This window comes from Pleurodeles waltl, chromosome 6, assembly GCF_031143425.1.
Source record: "Pleurodeles waltl isolate 20211129_DDA chromosome 6, aPleWal1.hap1.20221129, whole genome shotgun sequence".
In the NCBI taxonomy this organism is placed as follows: Eukaryota; Metazoa; Chordata; class Amphibia; order Caudata; family Salamandridae; genus Pleurodeles; species Pleurodeles waltl.
The window spans coordinates 1,051,505,291-1,051,533,068 of NC_090445.1; the positions used below are offsets into that span (position 1 = coordinate 1,051,505,291).

The window sequence follows — 27,778 nt, forward strand, 5'->3', positions numbered from 1 at the left end:
AACATTTCTTCCCCTGTGCAGTGCTCCTGTGTCCCCTGTACAGGTGCGGCCAGGTAAATAAGCCAAAGCCTCTGCTGTGGTCACCCAAAACTGGTTTTAGGAGCAGCTCCTTTCTCACTGGGACTAGGGCTTGGCTGCCTAAGAAAGTAAAAGGTAGGGAGGCCCAGGTGTGAGCTACATCTGCCAGTAACAGGGTTGGTATCCTTTGAAGATATGCAAGGGGCTTTACCCAGCACCTAGGGCATTCTATCAAGGGAAGATCAGCCTCTCCCCACACCTTAGGCCTTTGTCTCAGCTCTGGGAGCCAATTCACACCTCATCAAGGAGCTAATCAGCTCCTGGGTAACAGTTGGAAGCTCAGGCAAATGGGCTTCCAGAGGCTTTCGCCAGGTTAAAGATGACTTTTCAAAAGTACCATTCGTAAAATATTTAACACAAATATGACTTCACCAATGAATTGGATTTGTAATAAATATTTTTAAAAGTCTAATTATGAACTATTGATCTGTTTCCTAGGTCAAGCTAACATTATTTACTTTTAATAATGTATCCCAATGCGTTTTTGTGAAACATCTAAACTTCCTATAGTGAAAACAGATTTTAGGGCATTATCACTGTAAGGACATCTATAACATTAAACGTTTACCTGTCCTGCTTTTACATATCATGCACCCCGCATTATGGGCATTTAAGGCCTACTTAGATTTGACTTATTTATGTTTAAAAGGATGGTTTAGGTCTAAAAAGAGGTTATTTTGGCAGGTTGAAATTTGCAGCTTAAACCTGCACAGCCTGGATATAGGTAGCAGACCTGCAGTCATTTTTTTGCATTATCACTTTAGAGGTGGCAAAATATGTGCTGCAGTCCACTAGTGAAATTTAACTTATGGGTTCTGGGTACATTTGGTAACATATACTAGGGACCTACAGATACGTTAAATGTGCCAATTCGAGCACCTGCAGTCACAAAGGGGGTCATTCCGCCAGGGCCGGGGTTGGAGGATGCACCGCCAACAGGCTGGCGGTGCATCAAGGGCAATTCTGACCGCGGCGGTAAAGCCGCGGTCAGAAAAGGGAAACCGGCGGTTTCCCGCCGGTTTTCCCCTGCCCCTGTGAATCCTCCGGGGATTCCGACCCCCTTCCCGCCAGCCTGGTTCTGGCGGTTTTCACCGCCAGAACAAGGCTGGCGGGAACGGGTGTCTTGGGGCCCCAGGGGGCCCCTGCAGTGCCCATGCCAATGGCATGGGCACTGCAGGGGCCCCCTAACAGGGCCCCACATTGATTTTCAGTGTCTGCCTAGCAGACACTGAAAATCGCGACGGGTGCAACTGCACCCATCGCACACCAGCAACTCCGCCGGCTCCATTCGGAGCTGGCTTCCTCGTTGCTGGTGCTTTCCCGCTGGGCGGGCGGGCGGCCTTTTGGCGGTCGCCCGCCAGCCCAGCGGGAAAGTCAGAATGACCGCCGCGGTCTTTTGACCGCGGTACGGTCTTTTGACCGCGGTACGGTCTTCTGGCGGTTCCCGCCAGGCGGGCAGCTTCCGCCGCCGGTGGGGGTCAGAATGACCCCCAAAGTTCCAGTATACAGAGAAAACAAAAGGGTAGCATCAGTCCAAGACAATAGGAGTGATCATTAAAAAAGAGGCATTTTCCTACATTTACCATATGGATATCTCCAGTAAGATCACCATCAGCCTGAGGTGTTGTTTCTGCCGTTATTGGGGACACTTTGGTACAAAGTGAACCCTCAGTTTTGCTTTGTTTACAAACTGGATAAGTGTTAAATGTGCTTTGTCTCACATGATGCCTCACCCGATTTGCTCATCGGCTCATCATCAGCCCTGATTCACAAGAAAGTGGCCATCCAAGTTTAAACTAAACTCATCATAATATTCCAGGAATATTCCTGTGAAAATGTGACTGTTATAGATTTCCAGGAGTATTAACATCCACAAGTCTTTACACATATATACATTTAATGCATGCATTTCCATATATGTAAATATTGGGCAGAAGCCTATTCATACTTTGTAACTTTTTTTCCTCAGCGCAGAAAACATTTTTCCTTACGGAGAACATACATGTAAATATTGTGCATGAGTCTATTCACACTTTTTAACATTTCTCCTTATGGTGAAACTGCTGTCATAAACTACGTCTAATTTAGGGACCGTTTCTTCACCAGTAGTTGCCTAGCTGGAGGTTAGTCCTGGCCCTGGCAAGAATAAACCAGCAACTGTAAGTAGGGTAAGACTGTACCTGCCAAAAGATTGTGAATAGTCACAAATTCACAAATTTGTAGGTATTCACCTTCTTAGACGGTCATTCCCTTCCTGTTGCTTCTTACATCCAACACATTGTAGCAGATTTACAGACATGTAAAATGCAGCATACTAGTGTAATTTCACATATATTTATTTTAAGTTAGTATTCATAAGTCAAAGTATTTTTTTTACCTAAGATGAACCTAAATATGCAAACACCTTTCTTGTGGATCCTGCCCATCAAAGATCCAAGAGGAATGGAGCAGATGGGATTGGTAGCTAAAGGATAGTAGTAATAACAACATTGATCACAAAAAAGCTGCCAGGGTTAGGAGAAGTAGGGGAGTGCTAACAATTTTTTTTTTACAGTAATTGTTTTTAATGTGACTTATCTTTTACTTGAATAATTGTACTGTTGTCTGTATTTATAGTGCATTTTCTCTTTATTCATTGAATGTTTCATTGATTATGTATATACTACTTTTCTGATTTTTGAAACTTCAAGAAAGTAATAAACATTGATCACTACTAATTCAAAGAAAAAAAAAATGTTGGTCTCTACCTATTATACACAGACTTCTGCATGTTTTTGTGATTAATATCATTGAGCCCCTGATCTCTATAAATTCAGAAAAAAATTAAGTGCTTGATTAAGAGTTTGGTGAATTGGTTACTCCGTCACAATTGTGACAGAATACCTCCCTGCCTTATTACAAGTGTAGTGTTTTCTGTGGCACTTGTTATAAGGTGGACAGGATATCTGTCACATTTTTAATGTAGTACTTGTCTACCAAACTCTTAATCAGGCTGGAAGTTTCTAACCCAAATGTTTTTAACAACTGCTGCTACAGCTATGCTATATATTGACACTGTAAGTCAAATCTCCTGACTTGAAGGGAACCTACATAATGCACCACATTATATAAATGTTAATATGTGATATTTACTTGGGAAAGCTCTTTTCATCTTTCTGATTTCTAATGTTTTGCTACTATCTCTCTAACTTTTTTTATGAACTGCTTTACCCTGTGAAGCAAGAAGTTACACCAGAGCAGGAGAGGAAATGCAACCTGTAGAATAACCAGATCAGCCAATAATCAAACTAGGCTGCTGCTATAATTGTTCTGAGTACAACAAATAGATCAGATAATTATTTATGTCACATATTTAGGTTTTTGAGGAGCACAAGAATATATGAGGTAAGTAATAACACAATTATTCATCCACATACCAAGAGCATACTCCTTGTGGATTAGCCTGAGAAAGAGATATCACAGACAGGATGGCATATTGCAAGAAATTAGGTTATTGGTTGAGGCGGGTGAGAATCCTTTTCGAACAACAACTGAATTCTGTGTCAGGGTGAACCACAAAAGTCATTAAATTAACCTGCACTTAACTCTCTGGTAGCATGGCACACAAGCAGTCAGGTTTACCTAAGAGGCAATGTGTGGAGTAAATTTTAATAAATAAAATGACATCATAACAAATTAAGTCCAATCAGTAGTATAAGTTATACATTCAAAAGTTTTTAAGTGTAAAACAGCGCCTCAAAGATTAAATCGCCAACTGCGGGTATCTGGTCATGTGAGACCGAAGCAAAGTCAAAAATTACAGCTGACTGTGATAAAGAAAAGCTACTGAGAAGGTAAAGTTTAGTAGGGCAGGCAGCTGGTGGTGTCTGAGGAGGAGGCGTTGTCACTGGGAGTCGCAGGATGGAGACCCAGTGAAGATTTCTATGTTCTGACTTTGGCATTTGTTTGGAAGTCAAACATCTCCAGTGGGACGAGGCTGCAAGATGTAGTGGACCAGGGCTCCATGAGGCCGGATACCATGTTTGGAGGTCCAGCTGAACAGGAAAAGAACATAGCAGGAGTTCCTGTGAAGCCACGCCGATGGACAGATTGGCAGATAGGTAGGTCACTGGTTGTCTGTCACTTGTCAGGCCACTTTTTAGTGAAAAATGTCCTAACGTTTAGGGTTACACAGGAGCAGCACTTTCAACACCACAAACAAGGGTTCAGGACCTGGAGGCACTTTCTGGGGAGTTAGGACTCCATGTATGCACAAGCAAGATTCAGGGTTAAAGGTCTCTGGAGTTTTTTAAGTCTCTGGAGCTCACATAGGACGCCACTCAACTAGTCCTCAGAGTCACTCTGGTGGTCCTGGGTTCAAGGAGGAGGTCTAGTTCTCCTTCAGTCAGCAGAGCAGCAAGGTGGCCCTTCCAGCACCAAGGCAGCAGGGAATTCCTTCTGGCAGCAAGCAGCCTTCTGAATCTTCCACAAGCCCAGGAGCATACTGAAGAGGTAGTTCAAGAGGTCCAATATTTATACCCGGTGCCAGCCTTTGAAGTAGGGGTGATATCCTGGCTAATCCCATATCTGGTTCTGGAAAGTCCTTCCCTTCCTCTCTCAATCCCTAAGTAATCTATTGTGACAAAAGACTGCTGTTAAGTTCCTTTGTGAGTGGGTTGGAAGCAGCTCTTTGAAATGTAATTGGGGCAGGGGACAGCTCTGTCCCACCAATGGCAGGATTGCCCACCCATCCAACATCTAGTCCCCTTTTGTTTCACTGTCTAGAAGAAAAACACAAAGGCCTACTGCAAAACTTGTCACAGTCACGTGACAAAAGACACAGGGTCCAGACAACAAATGGGGCATGCAAGAAAATGCCAAACTTCCAAGAGTGGCTTTTCAGATTTGTGACTTAAAATCCAATTTTAGTAATAAGAAGGACTTTAAATTACAATTCTTTTGAGACAAAACATGACATTTCTACCTGTTCCCAATCAAAGGATAGCACATATTATATGTAATAAGGTAACCCAATGTTATCCTGGTGAAAGGACAAACCTCCCAGTAGTAAAAAAAAAATAATTTGAGAGTTTTTCAGTACCAGAACATGTTCAATTTAAAAACAAACCTTTTAAATACAATGCACCCTGACCTATGGGCAATTTAAAGCCTAACTTGGGATGACATATATGTATGAAAAAGGGAGGCTTAGGGCTGGGAAAAGGTTTCTTGTATCTGACCAAATTCTCAGTTATCAATCTGCACTACTGGCTGCAATGGTAGGCCTAATACATGTTTTACGGTGCTACTTTAGTGGGAGGAACAATGTGTGCTGCAGGTGGACTAGTAGCATTTAACTTTACGGGCCTTGCAAACGTGTTGTACCATATAGAAGAGATGTATAAGTAAACTAAATGTGCTAATCTCAGTTTAAGCCAATTTTACCATGTTTTAGGGAGGGAGGGAACACAAGCACTTTATCACTGGTTATGAGTGGTAAAGTACACAGAGTGCCAATGCCAACAAAACTGAATTTCAGAAAACAGGAGCGCAGAAGGCAAAAGGTTTGGGGAAAGAACATTCCAAGGATGATAGCTCTAGCACACATGCTAACCTTAGAGGTTCCCATGGAGATTGTAAGTTAGATGCAAGTTTAAAAGATACCACAAGGTCTAAAATTATGGTTGGTTATTAGTAACCAACACAATAGGTTGAGAAAAATATTGGCATGTGCTATGAACTCAAGGAGAAAATTGGCATAATTTCAGCTGTTCAAATTAGAATGAAAAATGTTATTGATACCAGAGCAGCTAGAAAACATTTGGGACACAACACATTGAAAAAACATTCCCCTAAAACTGAAGAAACCTTTGGACAGTTTTTAAAATATGTACACACTTAAGACGAAAATGCTGAATTAAAATGCATGGTAAATGTTAGGCAACAGCATACTGCCATTCCAAAAAGTAATATATTAATCAATAGAAACAATTTCTTTGCTTACTTAGGGCCTCATTATGAGGCTGGCAGTATTGAGACTGCCAGCCTTGTGGTGGCGGACTACACCACCAATGCTATGGCGGTCCAACCACCACATTAAGACCCGGCGGTCAGACTGCAAGAGTACTGCCATCTCTGCCAGTATCAGTGATCTCGGTGGGATGACAGTGGCGGAGGTTGCAATCAGCCAGGGAAGCATTGCATGAAGAGCTGCCCTGCTGATTATGACCTGGTTCTCCAACAGCCTTTTCATGGCAGCTTTACCACCATGAAAAGACTGGTGGAGAACAGGTGCAGGCGGCCACAGGGGATGCTCATGAATTTGGCATGGGCAGTGCCAGTGTGGCGGCAACCTCCCCACAAGAAGTTCAGCAGCTGGGTCTTCCTGTCTGCCGAACTCCTAGCTAGGCCCTTAATATCGTCTTGGATTTTGGAATTCAAGAAGGACAAACATTCAGGCGGTGATTGCTTTTGAGAGGAAATTGAGAAGAAATTATTTTTTTAATTTGTTAATAGCCTATTTCTATGCTAACCTATTCAATCTAGTCCTAATCACTATAGAACTGAAAAGATAAATGACTAAGGGCCTGATTTAGATCTTGGTTTAGGAGATAGACGATATCCTGTCTGCTGCATTATGATCTCCATAGGATTTAACGGGATCGTAAGACAGCAAAACGGATATCTGTCATGTTTGCAATTCCCCTCCACCAGGAACCCAATCAGACCCTAGGTTATTAATGAAAGAAACAGCCTGAATCTCCCTAAAGAAAGGAAAAATAAGACAGCAATATTCACAAAAACATGTGGGAGATGCATAAATTACACATATGATTGGATAAAATTTACAATGGACTGGCAATTTCACTAAACTTCTGGCTTATACAAGTGATTTGCGAAAATCTTATAAAAGGTTTTTGTTATTTTTCATACATTGATTTACACATAGCTTAAAAAAACTACAAATGCATGAAAAAATAAGAGTTGATGTGCACCTGTTTCCCTGACCCACAAGTGCATACTCTACATACTGTGTACATTACTCATGGCTAGGGTTAGGAAATTTGATGGGTTTTCTACCCACATTTCTCTCTGTCTTCCTCTGTCTGACATTGTCTATCTTTTCAACAGATTCTACCGCTTTTGGGAACTTCATTTAGGAATGTTTAAATGTGCGAGTTCACTATATTGGCAGAGAATTTCCCTGATCCCTCCTCTGACATGACCTTGGCAACACTTACTGGTATGAACTAAAGGTGGGGGGAAATCACTTAGTTTCACTTCACAGAATTCCCCTGAGTTGCATGAAAAATCTGCGAGGTTCCTTGGAGTTTCGCAAACTAATGGAATTTGCCACGTCTCACTGCTTGTGCGGATTTGTTAGTGCCGGGAGCTCATTTCTCACTGAAAAATCAGTGTGAACAGCACCACGCGGCACGCCAAAGGGCACTGCTACTCAAGTTGATTTTGCTGCACGTTGAGTAGATTTTCTCCTCGAGTCACAGCTTTGTCACTGTGAGTGGTCACGGCTGTTCACTGTAAGAAAATCTCACCGGGTGCCCGCCTAGCACCTACAAATTGTGCTAGGGGATGGCAATTCTTGCTCGGCTAACTTACCATTGGCGAGCCATGTGCCAGAAAAAACTCTGCCACACAGTGGTTGGCTGAATTTGGGTGGAACTCAGAGTTACATGCGTAACACAGAGTGGCCAAAATTCCACCAACTCCGCAGACAAAGTAGAATTTATCGTCCACTTCTAGAACCATTTTAAAAACTACAAAACTCATAACGAGTAATGCAATTTTTGGTGCAGAGATACCAGGATGTTGGAATCCATGAACAGAATAGGGATAACCTCATAAGGGAGGCCTTTGTGAGCATAGCCTACAGTTTGATTTAACATGCATTTATATTCATCTCACGAATGGTAGATCGGGCATAAGCCACGTATATGCAAATTATGATTTTTTTAAAAATGAATCAGAATTTAACCTGGAACACATTTTGTGAGTCATACCCATACTCTTATCCTCACCATAATATTCAATTTAATTGAACAAAAATGTTAGAAGATATTTGGATACCTCTAAGGAATCTGAGTAAGATTATTTTGAGTCTGCCATTGCACACCTACAGTGTAATTCCTGCAATCCTATCTGTTTGGTCGAATAACTTCAAGTTAGGTCTAGAGTTCATTCTGAAATGGTATCACGGAACTGCTCAGTATTCACAATTTGAACAGGCTGCTTCAAACCAGATAGCATATTATTTGTGAGGTAAGAGCCTAATTTGTAACACAATACAGTGTCAGACAGGGATGCCTTTTTTCCAGTCCACTCTTACACTGTATATGTAGATACTAGCAATTTAATTACATTAACAAACTAACACTCCACTTTTTCTAATGAATGGGATCTCAAGAAATGCTTTGATGTTTGCAGGTTTGCTCATCTTGATGACAGTGGAAGATCAAAAGTAGAGCAGATAAATAAACTAATTCTTAAATGTTGTAATTTTCTCGTTCCCTAAATGTGCAAATGACACACAGAATACTTTTGAACACAGAAGCTAAACACCCAGTTTTGCAAAAGAAGCATTTTACTTATTTAGCGGAGAAAATCCCATAAAACAGTGAGGAAGTATGACAACAGAATACTTTTACCATTTTGGGGGTGGGTATTCAGCTGATCTAATCAAAACAAAATATGCTGTTATATGACCAATTGCATAAAAGCTACGTTTGACAAAACAAATTAAGCAACACCTTTGCTTATAGAGGAATCACATTGAGAAGGTCCACTTTTCTTACAGCAAAGATGTATAACCCGGATCAGTGGGCTATACCAGCCTCTAAAGACCGGTTTCAGAATTATTGGCCTGAGCCTCAGACTCAGGCCAGAAAAAAGGAAGCATGACGGCTGTATGTCTGAATTATAAATAGTCTCCTAGCAGAAACAGAGGGGCCTATCCACAAAAGCATTTATGAGCACAGGAAAGAGTACTACGAGGCTACTGCTTTATGTACTTTTGCAAGCATTTGCGAACATGCCACAAAAACGCCAACTCCATTTCATTAACAGGACAAAGAAGGCACAGTGTACTAATTGTATGTGAGCATTGCCAATTGACCTAAATTCTAGATTTTATAGGGCCACTTCACAAAGGCTTGCTAGAGTATGTAAACAAGTATTAGAGGAGTACTGCGTAACATACTCTAAACTGCCTTTATTAATAGTCACCATTGGATAAGTCCACTGCAATTTCGGCAGTGCCCCAGCCCTTTCGTTTACAACTCTCACTGCATATGTTTGTTGGTTTCTGCTGGGACCAAACACATTGGCATCTAAAGTTCCGGCAGTAACTGACGAACATGAAAAGGAAGAACTGCACAAAAAGTATGTCATAACTGTCTCTCACATTGCTTCTTATACAGTATTATAATGTACTCACTAATGATCAAGAGAGAATGCACAATATTCAAATGACTATATGGCAAGTGAAAGAACGTGAGTAAAAAAAAGGATTGTAAACAACCATATTAAAGATAGCTTCCCTCAGTAATAGCTAAAATCACAAAACAACATTTTTCCTATGCAGAGGTTGTACACCAGAAATGACTCGTGGAATAATTCAAACAAAATGGTCAAACAATCCTGCCATTTGCAAAAAACAGGAAGTGACTAACAAGTTTCACATGTTGGGACCATGTCTAAGTTCAGAGATCAAACAGGATCAATACTTATTATTAATATGAAAGTTAATTCTATAAGAACTGAAAGAGAGATATTCACATCAGGCACATATGTGTTATGTTGGCACACATCCTTATAAAGAAAAAGATCAACTAACATCCAAAATCATTTACATTGTTTACAAGGAGCAGATTAATCACTTCCAGAAAATAGACTGAATTTGAATTGTCTAAGTGCAAAAACTTGAAAGGAGGATATCTCAATTCTGCACGCATGGAAGATTTCATATATGGTAGATTTCAAGAAAATAGCAAATGCGTAATGATTCTGGACAATGCACAATATCTCTAGTATTGAATGATGGAAGCTCTATTGCTAGCTTGCTGTTTGTTACAAGTCATTTCTAAGAAAACATATTGACCAATTAGCAGCTTACTATTAAAGTGATTGTACTTCAACAACATAAATCCATTGATTACATTGGAGATGAATTTGACAACATAAACAGAAATAGTCCAAATTAATATTAAGTTATATTATTTTTCTTCAACCAGTGTGGAGTCATAGCCACACCAGTGATAGATGCCAGTGCTGTGCTGGCTCAGAGGCAGTGAGTAATCAGTTAGATTAAAATGAAATTAGTGTTAGAATAAGTAATGTGAAAAAATAGACCAAAAACTATGGGAAATAAATTAAGAAAAAAATAAAAAAGGAAAAAATACTGGAAAAAACCTTTGGGAATAGATAGGCAATTAAAGCAACAGGTAAAGAAAACTGGGATAAGGGTAAAGTTTAGGTTTAAAAATGGACAAGCAATGCCCCCCTCCACACAAAGATGGGGCCACTGGATTGACCTGTTTTGAAGCACAAGGGAAAACCAGTATTCCCATTGGATTCAAACAAAGCTACTATTAGTCAAAAACACAGACCGCATGAAATTAACTGACCAAAATTAGTCTTCTGAAATGTATTCCAAAGTAAAGATGGTTTGAATATTATTAAAAGGGACAGTGAATCTGGACTTAACTCAGAGGTTTCCTATTTACAGTCATGCCCCATTTTCTAATGACAACTTAGCAAGCTATGTGTATACTGTAGAGGTTCTCGTTGACTGAGACAATTGCTTAGCCTCAACCAGTTTCAGTGGCTAAAATATGACACTTAGAAAAACAAAGTCATTTATGGAAGATCAAATCAAATTTTAACAGTAAACTAGTGCTACAATACAGACCTCTAATCCAGTATCAATATCAACTGAATAGCAAGGGCCCTACATTAAGCCAATGATCCAAGTAGTTTCTTATTACAGTTGTTGTAATTAATGCATGAATAAATGTTATCCAACAATAGTGACAAACTGAAGGCTGAAAGATACACAGTAACATGAAGCATGTGATTGACTGATCAAAGAGCCCCATCTCTCTGTACAATAAAGAGCTGAAATCACTAAAAAGGCATCTGGTAAATAAGTGCATTGTAATGGTTGGTGATAAGACATATTTCTGAGGCAAACTAATCTGAGCCACAAACGTCTAACCCCTCAGGTGACTGTAGTATGGTGAGATCCAGTTGGAAGGGGATCCCAGGGAAGATGTCAAATAACTTCCCCCACCCCATCTCACTTAGAAATAATTATTGTTAGTTTATGTACTTCCTTTTCAAATGGCTGCCCCATCAGCAGATCCTGAATAATTAGATATAGCCTGTGCAGATGTCAGTTTTGATTGAAACAGTCATGCTTACTAAACCTCCAATGCTGTGTAGTACTGTATTGCAAATAGTATGAAAATAACTTCTGATTGCAGAAATCAAAGCTTGATCCAGTGACTGAAGCAGGATTTGTCTATACGGATCTTCTGCCCACATTCAGTGCCTTAATGTTTGCAACTAACTTTTCTCCTCTCTTAAAAAGCAGCCACACACAAAATCAGAAAACAAAAAGACTTACACAGTGAGGACAGCTCCACTTGCCTTCTGGGGCTTTCTCAAGGTCAGGATCCAAGCAGACAAGGTGGTAGGCACGAGGGCAAGTATCGCAAAGAATTATCTCGCCTCCCTGCTGACAAACCTCACAGTAATCCTGATGATCAGTCTCATATCCATCTCCATCTTCCACTGAAAAAAAGGGCAGGGCAAAGAAAATACATCACCTTTGACACATTATCTTTAAGCAATAATGTCACCTTACTGCTTACATGAGAGCAAAATGATTGCATTCAATTGTTTTTGTAAACAAAGTTTATTGAGTTTTAGCAAATATACAATCTGCACTTACTGTCGTATTTTTCTGAACATTATATGCATCAAGGAAATGTAACTTGTATTATAACTAGACATGTAATCAGCTATAGCTCTAACACCCCCACCCACTCTCTCCATATGCTGCACTCTCTCCATATGCTGTGTCTCGCTTTTGTAGCAATATTTTCATGAGTAACCGGATCAATAGTGGTCCCTATTTCTTACCGGCGATTTAATGCTATCACAGCTCAGATGTCATGGCTGTGGTATCTAGGTGAGTGACCTCCTTACTTTGATCAAGTCATGTGGCTATAGTTGCTAAGGAGGAGCAGCAGCAGGTGAGTTCCCTGGTGACCTCAGTAGTGACTGCTGATCTGGCTCCTTCAAGCAGTCCACGAGTGTCTCCCAGGCCCGGATCACATCCAGGAACCCTGCCCTCTCCTGGCCTCATGCAGCAGGACCTCTTCCTCATATCCCACCCATCTCTCAAGCTCCTTACACCACAAAGTGATTTGGGGACCCCCAGGGGCCTTTCAATTCCTGGTAATTTCCCTCTTCCCCAGTATGTATGCTAGGTCTTGAAATTTGTTGGCAGCTGTGGGGGTACAAGTGCAATAAACAATAACCAGGGTAGCAGGGGGCCTCTCTCAATATAATGTATGCTACCGTTGTAATTACTTCTTCCCAATAGTCCAATAGTGACGGACAGGATCATAACATGTGCAGGAGTTCTGCTCCCCGCATCATGGGCATGCCACCCCAGTCATATGGAAATATTTATTTATGCGCCCCAGGGTCATATATGTCCTATGCAGTAAATAGTAATTGATTAATTTGAATCAGGCATTTCTGCACATGTTCTATCTAGTATCGACTCACAGTCCTCTTCAGGTAATCGGATCCCTAAGTCCTTGTCCCAGTGGGGTTCAGGGCCTCCAGAGGCTGCAACATGTTATTCCATATTGCCCTATAGAGGCATGTTACTGCCTCAATTGTTCCCAAGGACAGGATGATCTATTGACATGCTTTGTGAGGCTGTGGTGCTAGCAGGCCTGCACCCCAGTGTTTACGTAGCACTATCGCGACCTCCCTGTGTAGCAGGAAGTGACCCTGTGGCAAATCAGACTCCACTCTCTGAAGTCATCAAATGAGCCCTCTGTCTCAGGAACAAGTCACTCATTGTCGTCGCACTGCTGTAACCCAATCTCCAATGCCCCCAAGTCACCCCAGCGAGTCAGTATATCTAGCATAGTCACAGGTACGTCAGGGGAGTAGGGAATGTTTGTGTGTGTCTTTTGTAGGCATGTATACCAACATCTTCGCATAACTCAAAATTCCTGGGTATCAGTGGATGATGATCGGTTGGTTTTCAGCGGCATCCCGATCAGTTGGGGAAGCTCCGGGATGAACGGTCCCATCTCATGTCCTGGCATCTGCCTGCCTGGCATCCACTACATGAATATTTGCAGTTCTGCTGCTGGACAGTACATTTCAAAATTGGGAATTGCAACCCATATGTGTGTACTGGTCGTTGCAGTGTAGTAAGTGCCACCCTCCTAAGACCTGCTCCACACAGGAATGAGGGAGTCTAATTCCTGGGACGTAGCTCTGGGAATCCAGATCGGGAGGACTTGAAGTAATACAATAATCAGTGGCCGCTTACCATCTTGAGTAAAGCAATTCCCCCAGCCACCAACAAAGGCAACGTCTTCCAGAAATCATTGTTTGGCTTCAATGGTCTGACTGTATGTCTTACATTCCCATCTAGGAGATCAGCCTGGTCATGACAGATCTTTATACCTAAATATGGCAAGCAACACAGTTCCTACTGGAGACTGTCCAGTCCCTCCATGGGGAATAGCTTTGATTTCAGCCAGTTGACTTTGAGTCCCAATATAGAGCCAGACTTCCTGAGTAGGTCTCTGGCTCCCCTTAGGTCAGTCACCATGTTCCTCAGGGACATCAATAAATCCTCTGCATATAGTGCAAAGCGGTGAGGTTGATTGCCAATCTGTATTCCCTGGTACCAGTTCTCTGCTCCAGTGTGACTGGCCAATGGTTCCATGTCCACTGCAAATAGTAATGGGGACGGAGGGCATCCTTGCCTCGTCCCTCGCCGTGTGCTTTGACTTTCACATACGGTTCGGCCCATCCATACCTTAGCTGTGGGGTCGGCGTATAGCAGCTTCGTCCATGCTGGGAAACCTCTGCCCAGCCGCAAACGTTCTAGTACCCCATATAGAAATCCCCAGTCCAAGAAGTCAAATGCTTTTTCATTATCAACAGCAAACAGCGCTGCCTCTCTTCGGTGGTAGGTGTCAGCCTCCATAAGGACGAGGAGATGCCTGATGTTTTGTGCCATGTAACATTCTGGTATAAATCCTGCCTGGTCAGGGTGTACCAGTAAGTACTAGCCTAGTGGCTAGAATTCGGCTGAGGAGTTTATGGTCTGTGTTCAACATCGACAATGGTCAATGTGATTTGCTGTAGTGCGCCGGTCCACCTGGTTTTAGTAGTGGTATTACTAATGCCTTCCAAGTGGATTCGAGCAGGCACCCACGTCTTGTGCCATTTTGTACAGTTCTACAAATTTAGAACCTAACTCATCCACATAGGTGGCATAGAATTTGACAGGGAAGCCGTCCCTTCCTGGCGTCTTCCCTTGGGCCAGTCCCTTTACTGCCGCTCTGAATTCAGTCACTGTTGTGTCTCCACCCAATGCCTTAATCTCCTCTTAGGTGAGATCTGGAGTGGTCAATGGTTCCAAAAAGACATTTACTTCAGTCTGCGTGCACTCAGTGACACTGGCATAGAGAGTGGTGTAATAGTGGCAAAAGTGTTGGTTTATCTCCTCCTACCTATATAGCTTCTTCCCATCATCAGTGTTGAGTTCCACTGTTAGGGAGCTTATTTTTACCGGGTTCGCCAACCATGCTAGTAGGGACCCCGTTTTGTCTTGCTCCTCATGTATTGTTTATAATCAAAGTAACAAGGTCTCTCAACGTGATCTGCTACTCTTTCTTTAACATCCAGCTTAGCCTGCTGCAGTTCAGGGTTTCTCTGGTCTGCTTTTTTTCCAGTTCCCTCAGTTCACTTTCTGCCACTGTGATTTCTTGCAATAGTGCACTCCTGACACCCATCGACTCAGCTATGCATTTGCTCCATGTCACTGCCTTGAAGGTGTCCCAAACTACATAGGGGAAGGATGCTGTGCCTTCATTTTTTGTAAAGTACTGTTGTATGCATTCCCCTATCATGTCACAATAAACTGGGTCCTTGAGAGACCCAGGTTTAAGCGCCATGTCAATATGCGGGGCCTAGGGCACTCCCACTGCAACTGGACGATGACAGGGTTATGTTCGGAGATCGTCCTTGTCAAATATTTTACATTGTCTACTCAACCATGTACATCAGGTGTACAAAGGAATGTGTCTACTCATACATGTAATTCATGGAGGTTTGAGAAAAAGGAGTAATCTCATCCCTGGCGGTATAGTTGTGGCCAGGTGTCTATGACGTCCCACTGAGTCTGCCAGTCTATGGAGGCTCATGCTGTGCGATACAGTGGGGACTCCTAAAGGGGTGGGTGGGATCTGTTAGTTGCTGGGTCAGCTACACAATTGAAGTCCCATCCTGTTAGCATGGAATGAATCAAGTGAGGGTCTAGGATCTACAAAACTGTTGCCAGAGAGGCCCCTTGGTCTATGTTTGTAGCATAAACACTGATCAGGGCTTTGTTGCGGCCTTCCAGTGTGCTCAAAACCACATATTGGCCCTCTGGGTCTATAATTTCTCCAGTTCATCAAAATGGGACCCCTGCTCTTATCCATATTAGTGTCCCCCAAGTATAAGCCAAGTAAGTGGCAAAGTATGTCTAGCCCCTCCACCTTCTCTGCAGGGCTACTTAATCCTTAGCTGTTGTATGTGCCTCTTGTAACATTGCTATTTGGATCCCTTTCCTGTTTAGGTAGGAGAATACTTTGAAGTGCTTTGTCATTGTGTGTATCCCCCTAATGTTCCAGGAGAGGACCCTATAGTTCACTGAAGTCGGCGTTCATCAATAATGCTTACCCATTCACAGCTCAAGCACCAGTCACCATGTTCTTCATATGTCACTCTCACCCATTAACAGGACAAGTTTATGGGATTCCATGGGTCAGGCCACATGATTTCCCAATAAATAAGCAAAAATCTTTCAATCCAACTCCCACACACCAGGACAAGTAGGCAACAACCCCCCATCCATAATTTCAAGCAAGTCACAAGTATACATGAGGGAGCCCACATGCTATACCAAGTAAGGTTTGAGGCCATGCAAAGCCTCCTACAAAGCGCCCCCACCCAGCAATTCAGTATCAGAAAGAACCCCCCCTGGCTTCTGAGGTATTTCCCTCTCAGGCAGCTGTGACAGTTATGCCCCTTCTCAAATGATGTCCTTAGAGGTCCCAGGAGTGACTATTGGCAGCTCATTGCTTAAGGTCTCAGAAGAACTGGAGCCCTGATCCGAATCCAGTTCCTGTTCTTCTTTGTCTTCCATCACAGATGTAGGACTCGTGCCTCCTCCGCTGATCGATGCCACCCCCTACACCACTTTCTTTCTCTGCATTCTTCCACTGTAGTTGGGACAGCCCCACTGGGAGGGATGATTTCCATGTCAATCTAGCTCAGGTAGGGCGTCTGCCCTGATGACTTTGTCCAGGCCCAGCCTGAAGCTGCTGTTCCACCCAGTCTTAGACCACCTCCTGGGTCTGAAAGAACCTCCCCTCCCTCCGGTGCTGCCACGCTCAGCTGGGCTTGAAACTGCATCGCATAGGGAATGCTCAGCTCCCAAAGCTTTTTCTTCACCTCGAGGAAGGTGGCTCGTTGTTGTTGCACGTCTCTGAAGAAGTCTGGGAAAATGTGTACAAGACTGTTCTTGACTGTGAGGTCTCCCTTTCATCTGGCTTTGCTGAGGACATGGTTCTGGTCTTTGTAGTGTAGCAAGCATGCCACGACTGGGTGCAGCGGGGCTACCAGGAGCAGTGACCTCATTCGTACTTCTATCTTCACACAGTCAGCACTCCAGATATGGCAGCATGTCATTGTTTTGGATTTTTTCTGAAAGTACCACCACACAGATATTATTTTGATGCAATCTATTTTCTGCATCTTACACCCGGAATTCTAGTGTCTGAACCTCCGCTTCCAACGTGGCTAGGCACTCATTTGCTGATGACAGCATCGAAGGTACCTAAGCCAAGTCCCTTTCCGTTGTGGTGGCTCGTTCCGCGAGGCATCTATGAACGTATCGTAGTATCCCCATATCTGTCACCAAAGTGTCAATTTTGGTTTCAAGTGCCTCCCTGAAGGCCTTTATGGTCTTTAGTATGTCTTGGAGTGCTGGGCCCTCTGGCAGACATTGGCGCGAGGATGGAACTCCATTTTCTTGAGTCGGGCCCCTTTACCCATTCTGTAGATGACGCAGTCTCTGTTTCCAGCCCATTTTTCCTATTAGTTCCCCAATTTTAGTTATGGGCAAGGCTTCCAAGGGCATGTGAGTCAATTCCAGTCCGGAGAGGGCTCCCAGCAACATGGTATCAGGTAGTTGTATTTACAGTGGCCGAGCACCTCCTCTGTGAATCTCAGGCCACCTGTGTCAGTGGCTACTGGCTGGGAGAGTGCATGGTCCCTTCCTCCAGTGCATCATTGCCAGGGTTCCCTTGTCTGGTTTTTATTGGGGGCTGTTTGAAGTTCTTTAGACTCTGTGATTTCCAGCTCCTCTTTGTTACTGGATGCTCAGCATTGTTCGTAAGTGGCAGTGAGGGGTTAATATCTATGAGGCTGCCACCTAATGTCTTACCTCACCAGACCTCCCCAGTCCCTGAGGTCCTGCAAAACTCCTTCCAGCATTTTATTGAGGGCACAGAGTGTTAATACTGTGCAGCAGTGGCGGCCGGCAGTTTTAGGAGGGAGGGGACAGGCAGGAAGCACATTCCCACACTTTCACACACACACACGCATGCATGCACATCCATTAACAACACTCATCAACATACAAATTTACACACAGGCACCAAACATTCAATTAAAAAGATCACACACACTTACCTTCAGCCTCAGAGGTCCCAGGAGGATTGGGACTGCTGCCTTCCCTCACTGGATGACCTTAGGTCAGCCAGTGAGGGAAGGCAGCAGTCCCAGCCTCGTCACAGAGTGGGATGGGGTCAATGAGACTGCTGACCCCACCCCACTCTGTGACAAAGTGTCACTGATTGACACTTGCCCTGGGTGCTCCAGGGCTTAAACCTGAAGCGCCCAGGCTGAAGTCAATGGGTGATGCTTTCCTCGTTACCCAGTGGAGGGCCTTGAGGCACCTTTGCTGAGCTGAGGAGGTCACGCCCATAGGTGACCTCTTCATCCCAGCAAAGTCAGCTCAGGCAGCCAGGAGTCTGCGCAAATAGCGCATGTCTGCTCCTGGCTGCCTGACCTGAACATGAGGAGTGTCTGTCAGGCTGACCTTTGCTCAGCCTGACAGACATTCTTCATGAGGGGCAAAAGGTGGGGGGTGTGGCCCCTCCACCCTAAAGGACGGGCCGCGCCTGCTGTGCAGGCTGTTATGTTCCCAGTGGTGTGCCAGGTCCGCCCCTCACGCTGGAGAATGTGGGGGAGCAGTTTAGTTCACCAATAAGACTTCTCTACTGCCCGTGATTCGTGACGCTCACACTGACAGGTGAGCTTCTGTGTGGCACCCACGCTGCAAGGCGATTGCTGCTGCTATAACAATGCCATTTTAAGTGGACATTCTTCGCAGCTCAGTCTAGCACTCACTGATTCCGGTCTCCAGTCACCTCTCACGTCGCTCCCAATTCTCGTCTCACAAAGGGGACGGATCTGGTTCTCTTTTTGATTGTGCGGGATGGTCTATCGCCCTCACAGCCACCATGTAGTTGGGCTCAGAGGTCCCAGATGGGCAAATAGCTATAAGCTTCGGAGGCCGCCTATTGCTCAGTCGCAGCAACCATCTTGGCTTGTCTGTTGCGCGGCCTGCTCCGATCAGCTATTGGTCGGCGGCTCTTCCTGAGCTGCAGTCCACCCTTCTACGAGCTTGCTCTGTTCTATGGGTTTGCACCTCTGTGATTTTGTACCCTCCACTCTGGGTTTTGAGATCAGGATGGAACTGGATGGGGCATCTCTGTTTGCTCCCCACACCATTGCCATCAAGCAACGCCCCCAAAATGATTCTATTCATGGGGCACAGCATCACATACAAACATTTTTGTGACTTCCCATTTCCAGTCATTCACATGTAGAGAGTAGGGATTTGATCATAATTTTCATTACAAAACTATGCAGTCTATACACTTGGTATTCAGATATTTCTTCAATAATATATGCATATTTTATATTTCTATCCCTCTATTTATCTACCAGTCCAATTATTCATCCTGCCATCTGTCCCTTCATCTGTCCATCCTTCTGTCCAACTCTAAACCATATTTGTCCATCATGATAGCTGTTTGATAGCTTTGGCTGTTTCTGGTCTCAAGTAAAACTTTTAATTCTCCCAATGGAATTTGAAGATGTCTTACTTAATGTTCCTGAAAAAATATTAATATTATGCTATATCATTGTTAATTAAGCCTGTGATGAAATTTCGTCCAATTTAATTTTTGCTTTAGGATTTCTCTATGATAAAGATTAATTGTGTTCAATTCCAGCACAATAATGCGAACTGACTTGTGAATCAAGTTATGGCAGCGTTTTCTCTTATTTTGTTTAAATTGAAATTATATTAATAAGTATTAAACACATGAAGAAATTGGGAATGGCATTACTGGCAGGAGGTTTCTTTGCTGGATTTCTGTGATACTCGGCACAAACAGTTGAGAAGTTAACCAATGTCTTGTGAAATGGCTTTATTAGATTGTTTCTTCATCTGATTTATCCTGTATTTTTAAAATATTCAAGTATACAAATTAAGAGTACTGAAGTTACAGGTATAGCAAAGTTTTCAGTTTCCTGGAATTTACCTGATGCAGAATAAAAGCTAGAGTTTTGTTTCAAATATCTCCTGAGAGGCAGCACTGTGCACGTGAGGCCTAGGATTTAACAGGGTTTACCAGATGACTCAATGTCACCAGCAGTTTTCTCGTTTTGGGCTTTTCTTTTGGAAATAATTGAATCTGGTAGGTTAGCCCAAATATATAAAATGAAGTGCACATTTTCAACAGTAGTCACAATTCACTGAGAATGTAAATCACATCCAAGACATGGAATATGGCATATCCTGTGACATGGAGTGATATGGTGACCCTATGGTTAAATGAGTATCAACAGTGTGGATACCTTTTCACTTTCAGGTGGAAAACATTGCAGTACCTCTCTTTTTTTTCCTTCCTCTTCGTCCCCTCCTTACGAGGCCAGCAGAGATATCTGACCGGACCGAGCAGCTGTTGATGCTTGCATTGTCAAGATCTGACTCTTCCCGATCATCTTCTTCACTCTGTATGCAAATAAAATAACACAAGGTAGTTAATGGGGCCATCTGAGTGAACAGTTCAGTTTACCTACTTGAGTCCTCCTTACAGACCCAAATGCCTTTTGTGTGAGTTTACTATTTTTTTCGTATTCACAAACTACAAGTGTAATTTTACTGACAGTAATTTTATGATTGGAGAGACGCTACACTCCTACATAAAAAGATAGGTCTTTCATATGTTTTTATTTGTGTGGAGATTCTCCGCCACAACTTCAGAGTCTCCGCAGTTGTGAAATTAAACTCATAGTATGTGAATATTAAAAAATAGTAAACTTACACCAAAGTGTACGTTTATCTTTGTGAATCAAGACCCCAAGTCTATAACTTATGGACATCAAAATAAAGAAGAATATTCCTCCGTCAATCAAGGACTGAAATGGCTAACACTATTTTCAAGGTATTTTCTTTGTTGAAAATTAAAAATAGAATAGGCAATCATCTAGCAATGATACCTTTATTGGTCGAATAACCAATTCTGGTTGCTGGTTTTCTGAAAAACTTGCTGTTGGATCTTTCCTTGTGAAATCTATGTGCTTCTAATTTCAAGGAGCCAAAAATATATGTTAACCTAAAACAGACTTTCACTATTTAGCAGGGCAGGAATGTTGCATTTTGTGATGCATGTGCTGCATTTACTCCCTGAGGCAAAAATGTGTGGTACAGTATGTATTACTTCAACAGTAGCACCAGAATTTTTGATTTGATGATATTGTTCAGCAAATTGCAACAAAGCATTTACTGTGAAAGTATTATAAAATAAAAATAACTTACTGATGATCCTTTTTTCCTTTTACTAGCCATTCCACCAAAACGGTATTTGAGGTTGGACATTTTTTTCCCTTTCACTTTCTTTTTCACCTCTTTTAAACATTTGGGTTTCTTCTTGATACCTGGTCCTAAAATAGAAGGGTAGACTTGCTTAATGTGCTGATGAAATTGTGATTAAAAGCTGCATTTGAACAATATTGTATTTTGTGTAAAATTTAAATGCCAAAATGTATGCACCAGAAAAAGGTTTATGACAGGAAAAGGTGGAAGTGAGTTTATCTTCTGGTGATCGTGCTGGGCCAGCATTGAAATGAGAGAATCAATACATTTACCTTCATGCAAATGCATACCACTTGTGAGTTGACAGGTAGCACATGAGGGAAGAGAATTCATCACAGTCAATGTCCTGTTAGCCTGAATTCCAGGGTAACAAGTTTCTTTCTTTTAGAGATCATCCAACGGTTTAGCAGTTCAACTGTGGGCTTATTTTAGATTAGTGTATTTAACCCTGGAACCTAGCAACACATATAACAAATCTAAAATGTCCCGTCCTTTCCGTTCAAGTTAAAAAATATATGTGTAAGTGAGCATAAATCTACTGATCAAACCTCCTGGGTATATCTCATTCTGTTTTCTCTTTTCCACCCTGTTTAACGGCCACATGAAGTTAACCAATGGTGCCATGAAGACTGTAATTGAGTTTTGTATTACATTCAGCTAGGCAGCAGAAATAGGCCCTCATTCTGACCTTGGCGGGCGGCGGAGGCCGCCCGCTAAAGTCCCGCCGTCAGGTTACCGTTCCGCGGTCAAAAGACCGCGGCGGTAATTCTGACATTCCCGCTGGGCTGGCGGGCGGCCGCCTTCAGGGGGAAAGAGGCTTCCACGATGAAGCCGGCTCGGAATCGAGCCGGCGGAGTGAAAGCTGTGCGACGGGTGCAGTTGCACCCGTCGCGTATTTCACTGTCTGCGCAGCAGACAGTGAAATACATTTAGGGGCCCTCTTACGGGGGCCCCTGCAGTGCCCATGCCAGTGGCATGGGCACTGCAGGGGCCCCCAGGGGCCCCGCGACCCCCCCTACCGCCATCCGGTTCCCGGCGGGCGGACCGCCGGGAACTGGATGGCGGTAGGGGGGGTCGGAATCCCCTCGGCGGCGCAGCTGGGACTGCTGGAGGATTCCAATGGGCGGCGGTACACTGGCGGGTGACCGCCAGTGTTGCCGGTCCGACCGCGGCTTTACCGCCGCGGTCGGAATGCCCATTGGAGCACCGCCGGCCTGTCGGCGGTGCTCCCGCGGTCCTCCAACCCGGCGGTCATGGACCGCCAGGGTTGGAATGACCCCCATAGTCTACTAAGTGAGTCTGAAGAACACCTCAAGTAGTGAAGAGCCAGAGTTCAAATTCTTACCTATTCCAATAGAATCCTGAGATTATTTTTAACAAAAGACTGTGTGAGAAACTGGGGCTGATTGCAGAGGCCCCATAACTTTTTGCCCCCATTTTCCACTTTATGCTGGTGTTTTCCTGACTCTGATGGTGCCCTGGGTACTGCTAACCAGTCCCAGGGCCTGTGCTCTGTGTAAAATGGATATGCAAATTAGGCTAATTATAATTGGCTAAGTTAACCTACCTATAAGTCCCTAGTATATGGTAGGGCATGTAGGTTTAGGGACCACAGCATAGGTGGTGCACACCTAGGTGCATTGCTGAGGTGCCCAGTGTCATTTTAAAAGCAAGCCTGCCTTGCTGGCTGCTTTTAAATTAAAGTTATATGCAAATTCGACTTTGGAATTAAAGGTACTTCCAAAGTCTTAAACTACCTTATGTTTACATATAAGTCACCCATATAAGTCACCCCTAAGGTGTGCCCTATGTGCCCCTAGGGCTGGGTGCCATGTAACTATAAGCAGGGACTTTATAAAAATAGATTTATAAGCCCTGGTGAGGTAAAAACAGCCAAATTCGTTTTTCCCTCATTGAAGTAAATGGCCTTCATAGGCTAGAATGGGCAGACTTTATTTTAAATTTTAAAGTCTCCTTAAATGTTACATACCAAGAATTTGGTATCAAATTGATTGTTATAATAAATCCCACAACTTCCAGTTGTTGGATTTAATATAACTAGTTCAGGTAAAAAGTTTAGACTTTACCTAAAAAGTTGCCAATTTCAGCTCTGCATTGTTTTTGCTGCTGTGCTCTGATTGGCCAGCCTGCAGCAGCTTCTGCCAGGCTACCTTGATGAGGTGTGAAGTGGCCTGATTTCACACAAAGGAATGTGCTTGGGGGAGAGAATCTCCCCTCAGCAGATGGTGAGGCAGGAAGGGGGAGGGCTGCCAAACTGGTCTTCAAAGGCACAGAAGGACATTTGGAGCACCCAGCAACACCCCCACATCCTGCAACCCCAGACAATTAGGTGCCCCCTTGATTAGATTAGGAGAGGGCAGGAGAGGGGTGTGTTTATGATTTTTAGCCACACCAGTGGGTGGGCTCAGCCAGATGTAACCTCCAAAAATCAGATTCATCCATGTTGGATTTTTAGAGACTGTTGCCTTCTGGGATGGATTTTTGCCACACTTCCCAGGAAGTGGTCATCACAGGGGGACGACCCTGTCCCTGATTGGAGAACCAGGGCCCCCCTTCTTTTCACCCAGGAGCAAGGATAAAACTGGTAGACCTGCACCCACGCCTCAGATCCCCTCCAGAATTCAACAAGAAAGGAACTAAGGAAGAAGAAGGACTGCCCTGCTGGACCCCTGGCCTGCACCTGGACCCTGCACTCAGAAGGACTGCACCAGCTGCACACTTGGGCTTCACCACAAGAAGGACTTTGCCTGGCTTCAACTGGTTCAAGGAGGGACTCCCTGTTTGCTACAGGTGAAAAATTGCTAACCAGAGTCCCCTGCACCAACTCCTGAAGAAAGCGACCAGCTGACCACTGTCCAGTGGCCAAAAAGGAGTTTGCGCCAGGTGCATTCTGGGAGTTGAAGTCCGCACCCCCCAAGGACCATCACAGAACTTCTGGACCCTTGGGGTGAGCTGTGGACCCCAAAAGAACCTTAAAAGAACATCTGGGTGAAGCCCCAGAAGTTTGGAAAAGATTTGAGAATTTTTGGAAAAAAGCTCCAGAGAGGGACCGACCCGCTGTGGAAATTTCTCACCGGCTTGCCTCAACCGCGACCCGGCCTGACTTCGTGGTTCGTCCCGGTAAAGAAAAACATCCAAAAAAGAGACTAAGTCCGAACGTAAAAAGTTGACCGGGACCTCCCAGCCATCGTATCCGAGAAGGGCTCCATGGACGTCGGATCAAGATCCAGGTTTACCCCGGTCGAAGGATTTTCATCTCGAAAAAACGACTAAGTCCGAAGGTAAAAGTCTCCACCGAGGAAACCCACATCGCGTATCCGGACAAGGGCTCCAGGAGGTCGGATTCAACTGGCAGGTTCGTCCCGGTGAAGAAAAACTTCAAAATAAAGACTAAGTCAGAAGGTAACTTTTTAACCGAGGCCTCCCGCGACCTGTAGCCGAGCAGGGCTCCATCGCGGTCGGCCTGAAACTTTGACTTTGCCCCGGTCCTGGTGCAACCAGATGACCCGATTGGCACTTTTTGTTTCTAAGCGCTAGAAAAATAATAATACTTTAAAAATTCATATCTCTGGTTCCCTTTATCCGATTTTATTCGTTTTTGTGTCATTTTAAAGATAAAAATATAAACTATTTTTATAAATTGGTTTTGGATTTTTAAACTGTTTCCTGTGTTTTATTTAATTACTGTTTTGTGATATTTGAATGCTTTACACTTTGGTGGTCATTCTGACCCTGGCGGTCTTTGACCGCCAGGGCGGAGGACCGCGGGAGCACCGCCGACAGGCCGGCGGTGCTCCAATGGGGATTCCGACCGCGGCGGTAAAGCCGCGGTCGGACCGGCACCACTGGCGGGGTCCCGCCAGTGTACCGCGGCCCCATTGAATCCTCCGCGGCGGCGCAGCTTGCTGCACCGCCGCGGGGATTCCGACCCCCCCTACCGCCATCCAGATCCCACGGTCGGACCGCCGAGATCCGGATGGCGGTAGGGGGGGGTCGCGGGGCCCCTGGGGGCCCCTGCAGTGCCCATGCCACTGGCATGGGCATTGCAGGGGCCCCCGTAAGAGGGCCCCTACATGTATTTCACTGTCTGCTGCGCAGACAGTGAAATACGCGACGGGTGCAACTGCACCCGTCGCACAGCTTCCACTCCGCCGGCTCGATTCCGAGCCGGCTTCATCGTGGAAGCCTCTTTCCCGCTGGGCTGGCTGGCGGTCTGAAGGCGACCGCCCGCCAGCCCAGCGGGAAAGTCAGAATTACCGCCGCGGTCTTTCGACCGCGGAACGGTAACCTGACGGCGGGACTTTGGCGGGCGGCCTCCGCCGCCCGCCAAGGTCAGAATGAGGGCCTTTGTCTCCTAAGTTAAGCCTTGACGCTCGATGCCAAGCTACCAAGGGTAGAGCTGGGATTAATTTATTGAGACCTAACTGTACTTATGTGGAGGTTTGTGGCTTGTTGCTAGGTGTAGGTACCTACCTGCCCTACCAAAAACCCATTTTCCAACATAATTGGAAGCAGCGACGGGATCCTGTACTTGTGTTCAATATCACGTTACAGTTTTAGATAAAACAAATTAAAAATCCTTTAAATTGTCCCAGTGCAAAATTTTTTTTAATTTTTAATTTGGATTAATTTCAATTATTGAATTTTTGTAATTTTTCTAAATTCTTGTTTCCAATTTTTGCAAAAAGTTTTTGTTGACACAAAACTAGGGAACCATGGAGCTTGATCTGGCTAGCCTACCCACACTGACAGTAGTCCAGCTTAGGGGGTTGTGTATTGAAAGAGGGTTGCCTGCAACCACTGATCTCAGGAAGCAAATCCTGATCACATCCCTGACAGCATGGGCTGAGGCCCAAGAGGTAGAGTCAGAAGAAGCTCCAGAGGAGGGAGAAAGAAGGGAGGATGCAAGCTCTAACCACTCAGGGGAGGGAAGGCATCTGAGCCCAAGTGAGGATGAGGAAGAACGGTCCTCAGTAAATACAGTCACTAGGGGCAGATCCAAAGCTAGTGGTGGGAAAGGGGTCCTTTCAGGGGGAGAGAACCCATCCATCAGAGAAAGAGAGCTGGAGGCCCAGCTAGCATACATAGCTTTGGAAGCAGAGAAGCTGGCCCTAGAAAAGAAAAAGTGGGCATACAAAGAGAAAAGAGATGGAAGCCGCGATAAAGAAGCTGAGGTGTCCATGGGTGGGGGAGTTTGCCCCAGATTACCCAAGGGGGTGGTTCCTGCTTATGTAGAGGGGGATGACATAGATAAGTGGCTGGGGGCCTTTGAGAGGGCACTCCAAATGAGAAGGGTTAGGCCTCAATACTGGGGTTCCCTTTTGTGGGAGTTGGTCCCCAACTCAGGGAGGGATAGGCTTCTGACCTTAAGGGGGGAGGAGGCAGATTCATACCCTAGTATGAAAAGGTGCTTAGCCAAGAAGTTTGGTCTGACCCCAGAGCAATATAGAATGAAGTTCAGGGACACCCAGAAGGTCAGTACCCAGTCTTGGGTTGACTTTGTAGACACCTCACTAAAGGCACTGGAGGGCTGGATTATTGGCAACAAAGTAAATACTTATGAGGGGTTATACAATCTGATCATGAGAGAGCACATCTTGACCAATTGTATCCAAGAAAGGTTACGCCAGCATCTGGTGGACTCTAAGCAGACCAACCCTAGAGAGCTAGGGGAGGCAGCTGATGAGTGGTTGAGAACCAGGGTGGTATTCAAGTCCCAGGGGGGAGACTCCAAGAAGGGGGGGACAGGTCCCCAAAAACCTAAGGAGGGAGGTGGTAAGCCCACCACAGAGACTCCCTCTGTACCCCAGAACCCTAAGAAGGAGGAGAGTAAATCACACTCCCACTCTGACAAGCAGAGACAGGGAGACCCAGGGTTAAAAAAACTCTTGGACAGTAGGGCTTGCTTTGACTGTCAGCAGACAGGTCACTTCAGAGGAGATGCAGCCTGTCCAAGGAAGGTGGTTAGCACTGGGCTGTCCAGTGTAGCCATAGAGGAGGATTCCTCAGATGATGAAGTCCTCCTAGCATTGTGCTGGGAGACAGGACCAGATGGTAAGCTGGTGATCCCTGAGGGTGGGAGTAGGCACTTCCACCACATTCAAGTGAATGGGATCCCTACCACTGGCCTGAGAGACACCTGTGCCAGTCACACTATAGTGAGTGACCGGTTAGTGACCCCAGACATGTATGTCCCAGGAAAGACAAAGAAAGTCAGGATAGCCACAGGGGAGGTCACCTCCAAACCTGTAGCCATAGTGCCCCTAGAGAGGGAGGGTATCCTTGACTGGATTAGGGTGGTAGTCAGTGCTGACCTTCCCCTAGATTGTATCCTGGGCAATGACCTCCCAGAGGTGAGTCTGGTCACAGATGGGGTGGTCGCCCAGGGCGCCCCCCCAACCCAAAGTCCTGGGGAGTCAG

The 27,778-nt window shown here is 44.6% G+C and overlaps 1 protein-coding gene across 4 annotated transcripts in view; it reads right to left on the reverse strand.

The window, feature by feature from the left end:
- Positions 1-27,778, reverse strand: part of CHD5 (chromodomain helicase DNA binding protein 5) — a 981,350-nt gene that overhangs the window by 579,315 nt on the left and 374,257 nt on the right. For all 4 annotated transcript variants that reach the window (XM_069239999.1, XM_069239998.1, XM_069239997.1 and 1 more), the window contains exons 6-8: positions 21,281-21,405; positions 20,350-20,473; positions 11,699-11,865 (exon numbers count right to left, since the gene is read on the reverse strand). In XM_069239999.1, the coding sequence (XP_069096100.1) occupies positions 11,699-11,865; positions 20,350-20,473; positions 21,281-21,405 (416 nt within the window). The remainder of the gene's footprint in view (positions 1-11,698; positions 11,866-20,349; positions 20,474-21,280; positions 21,406-27,778) is intronic.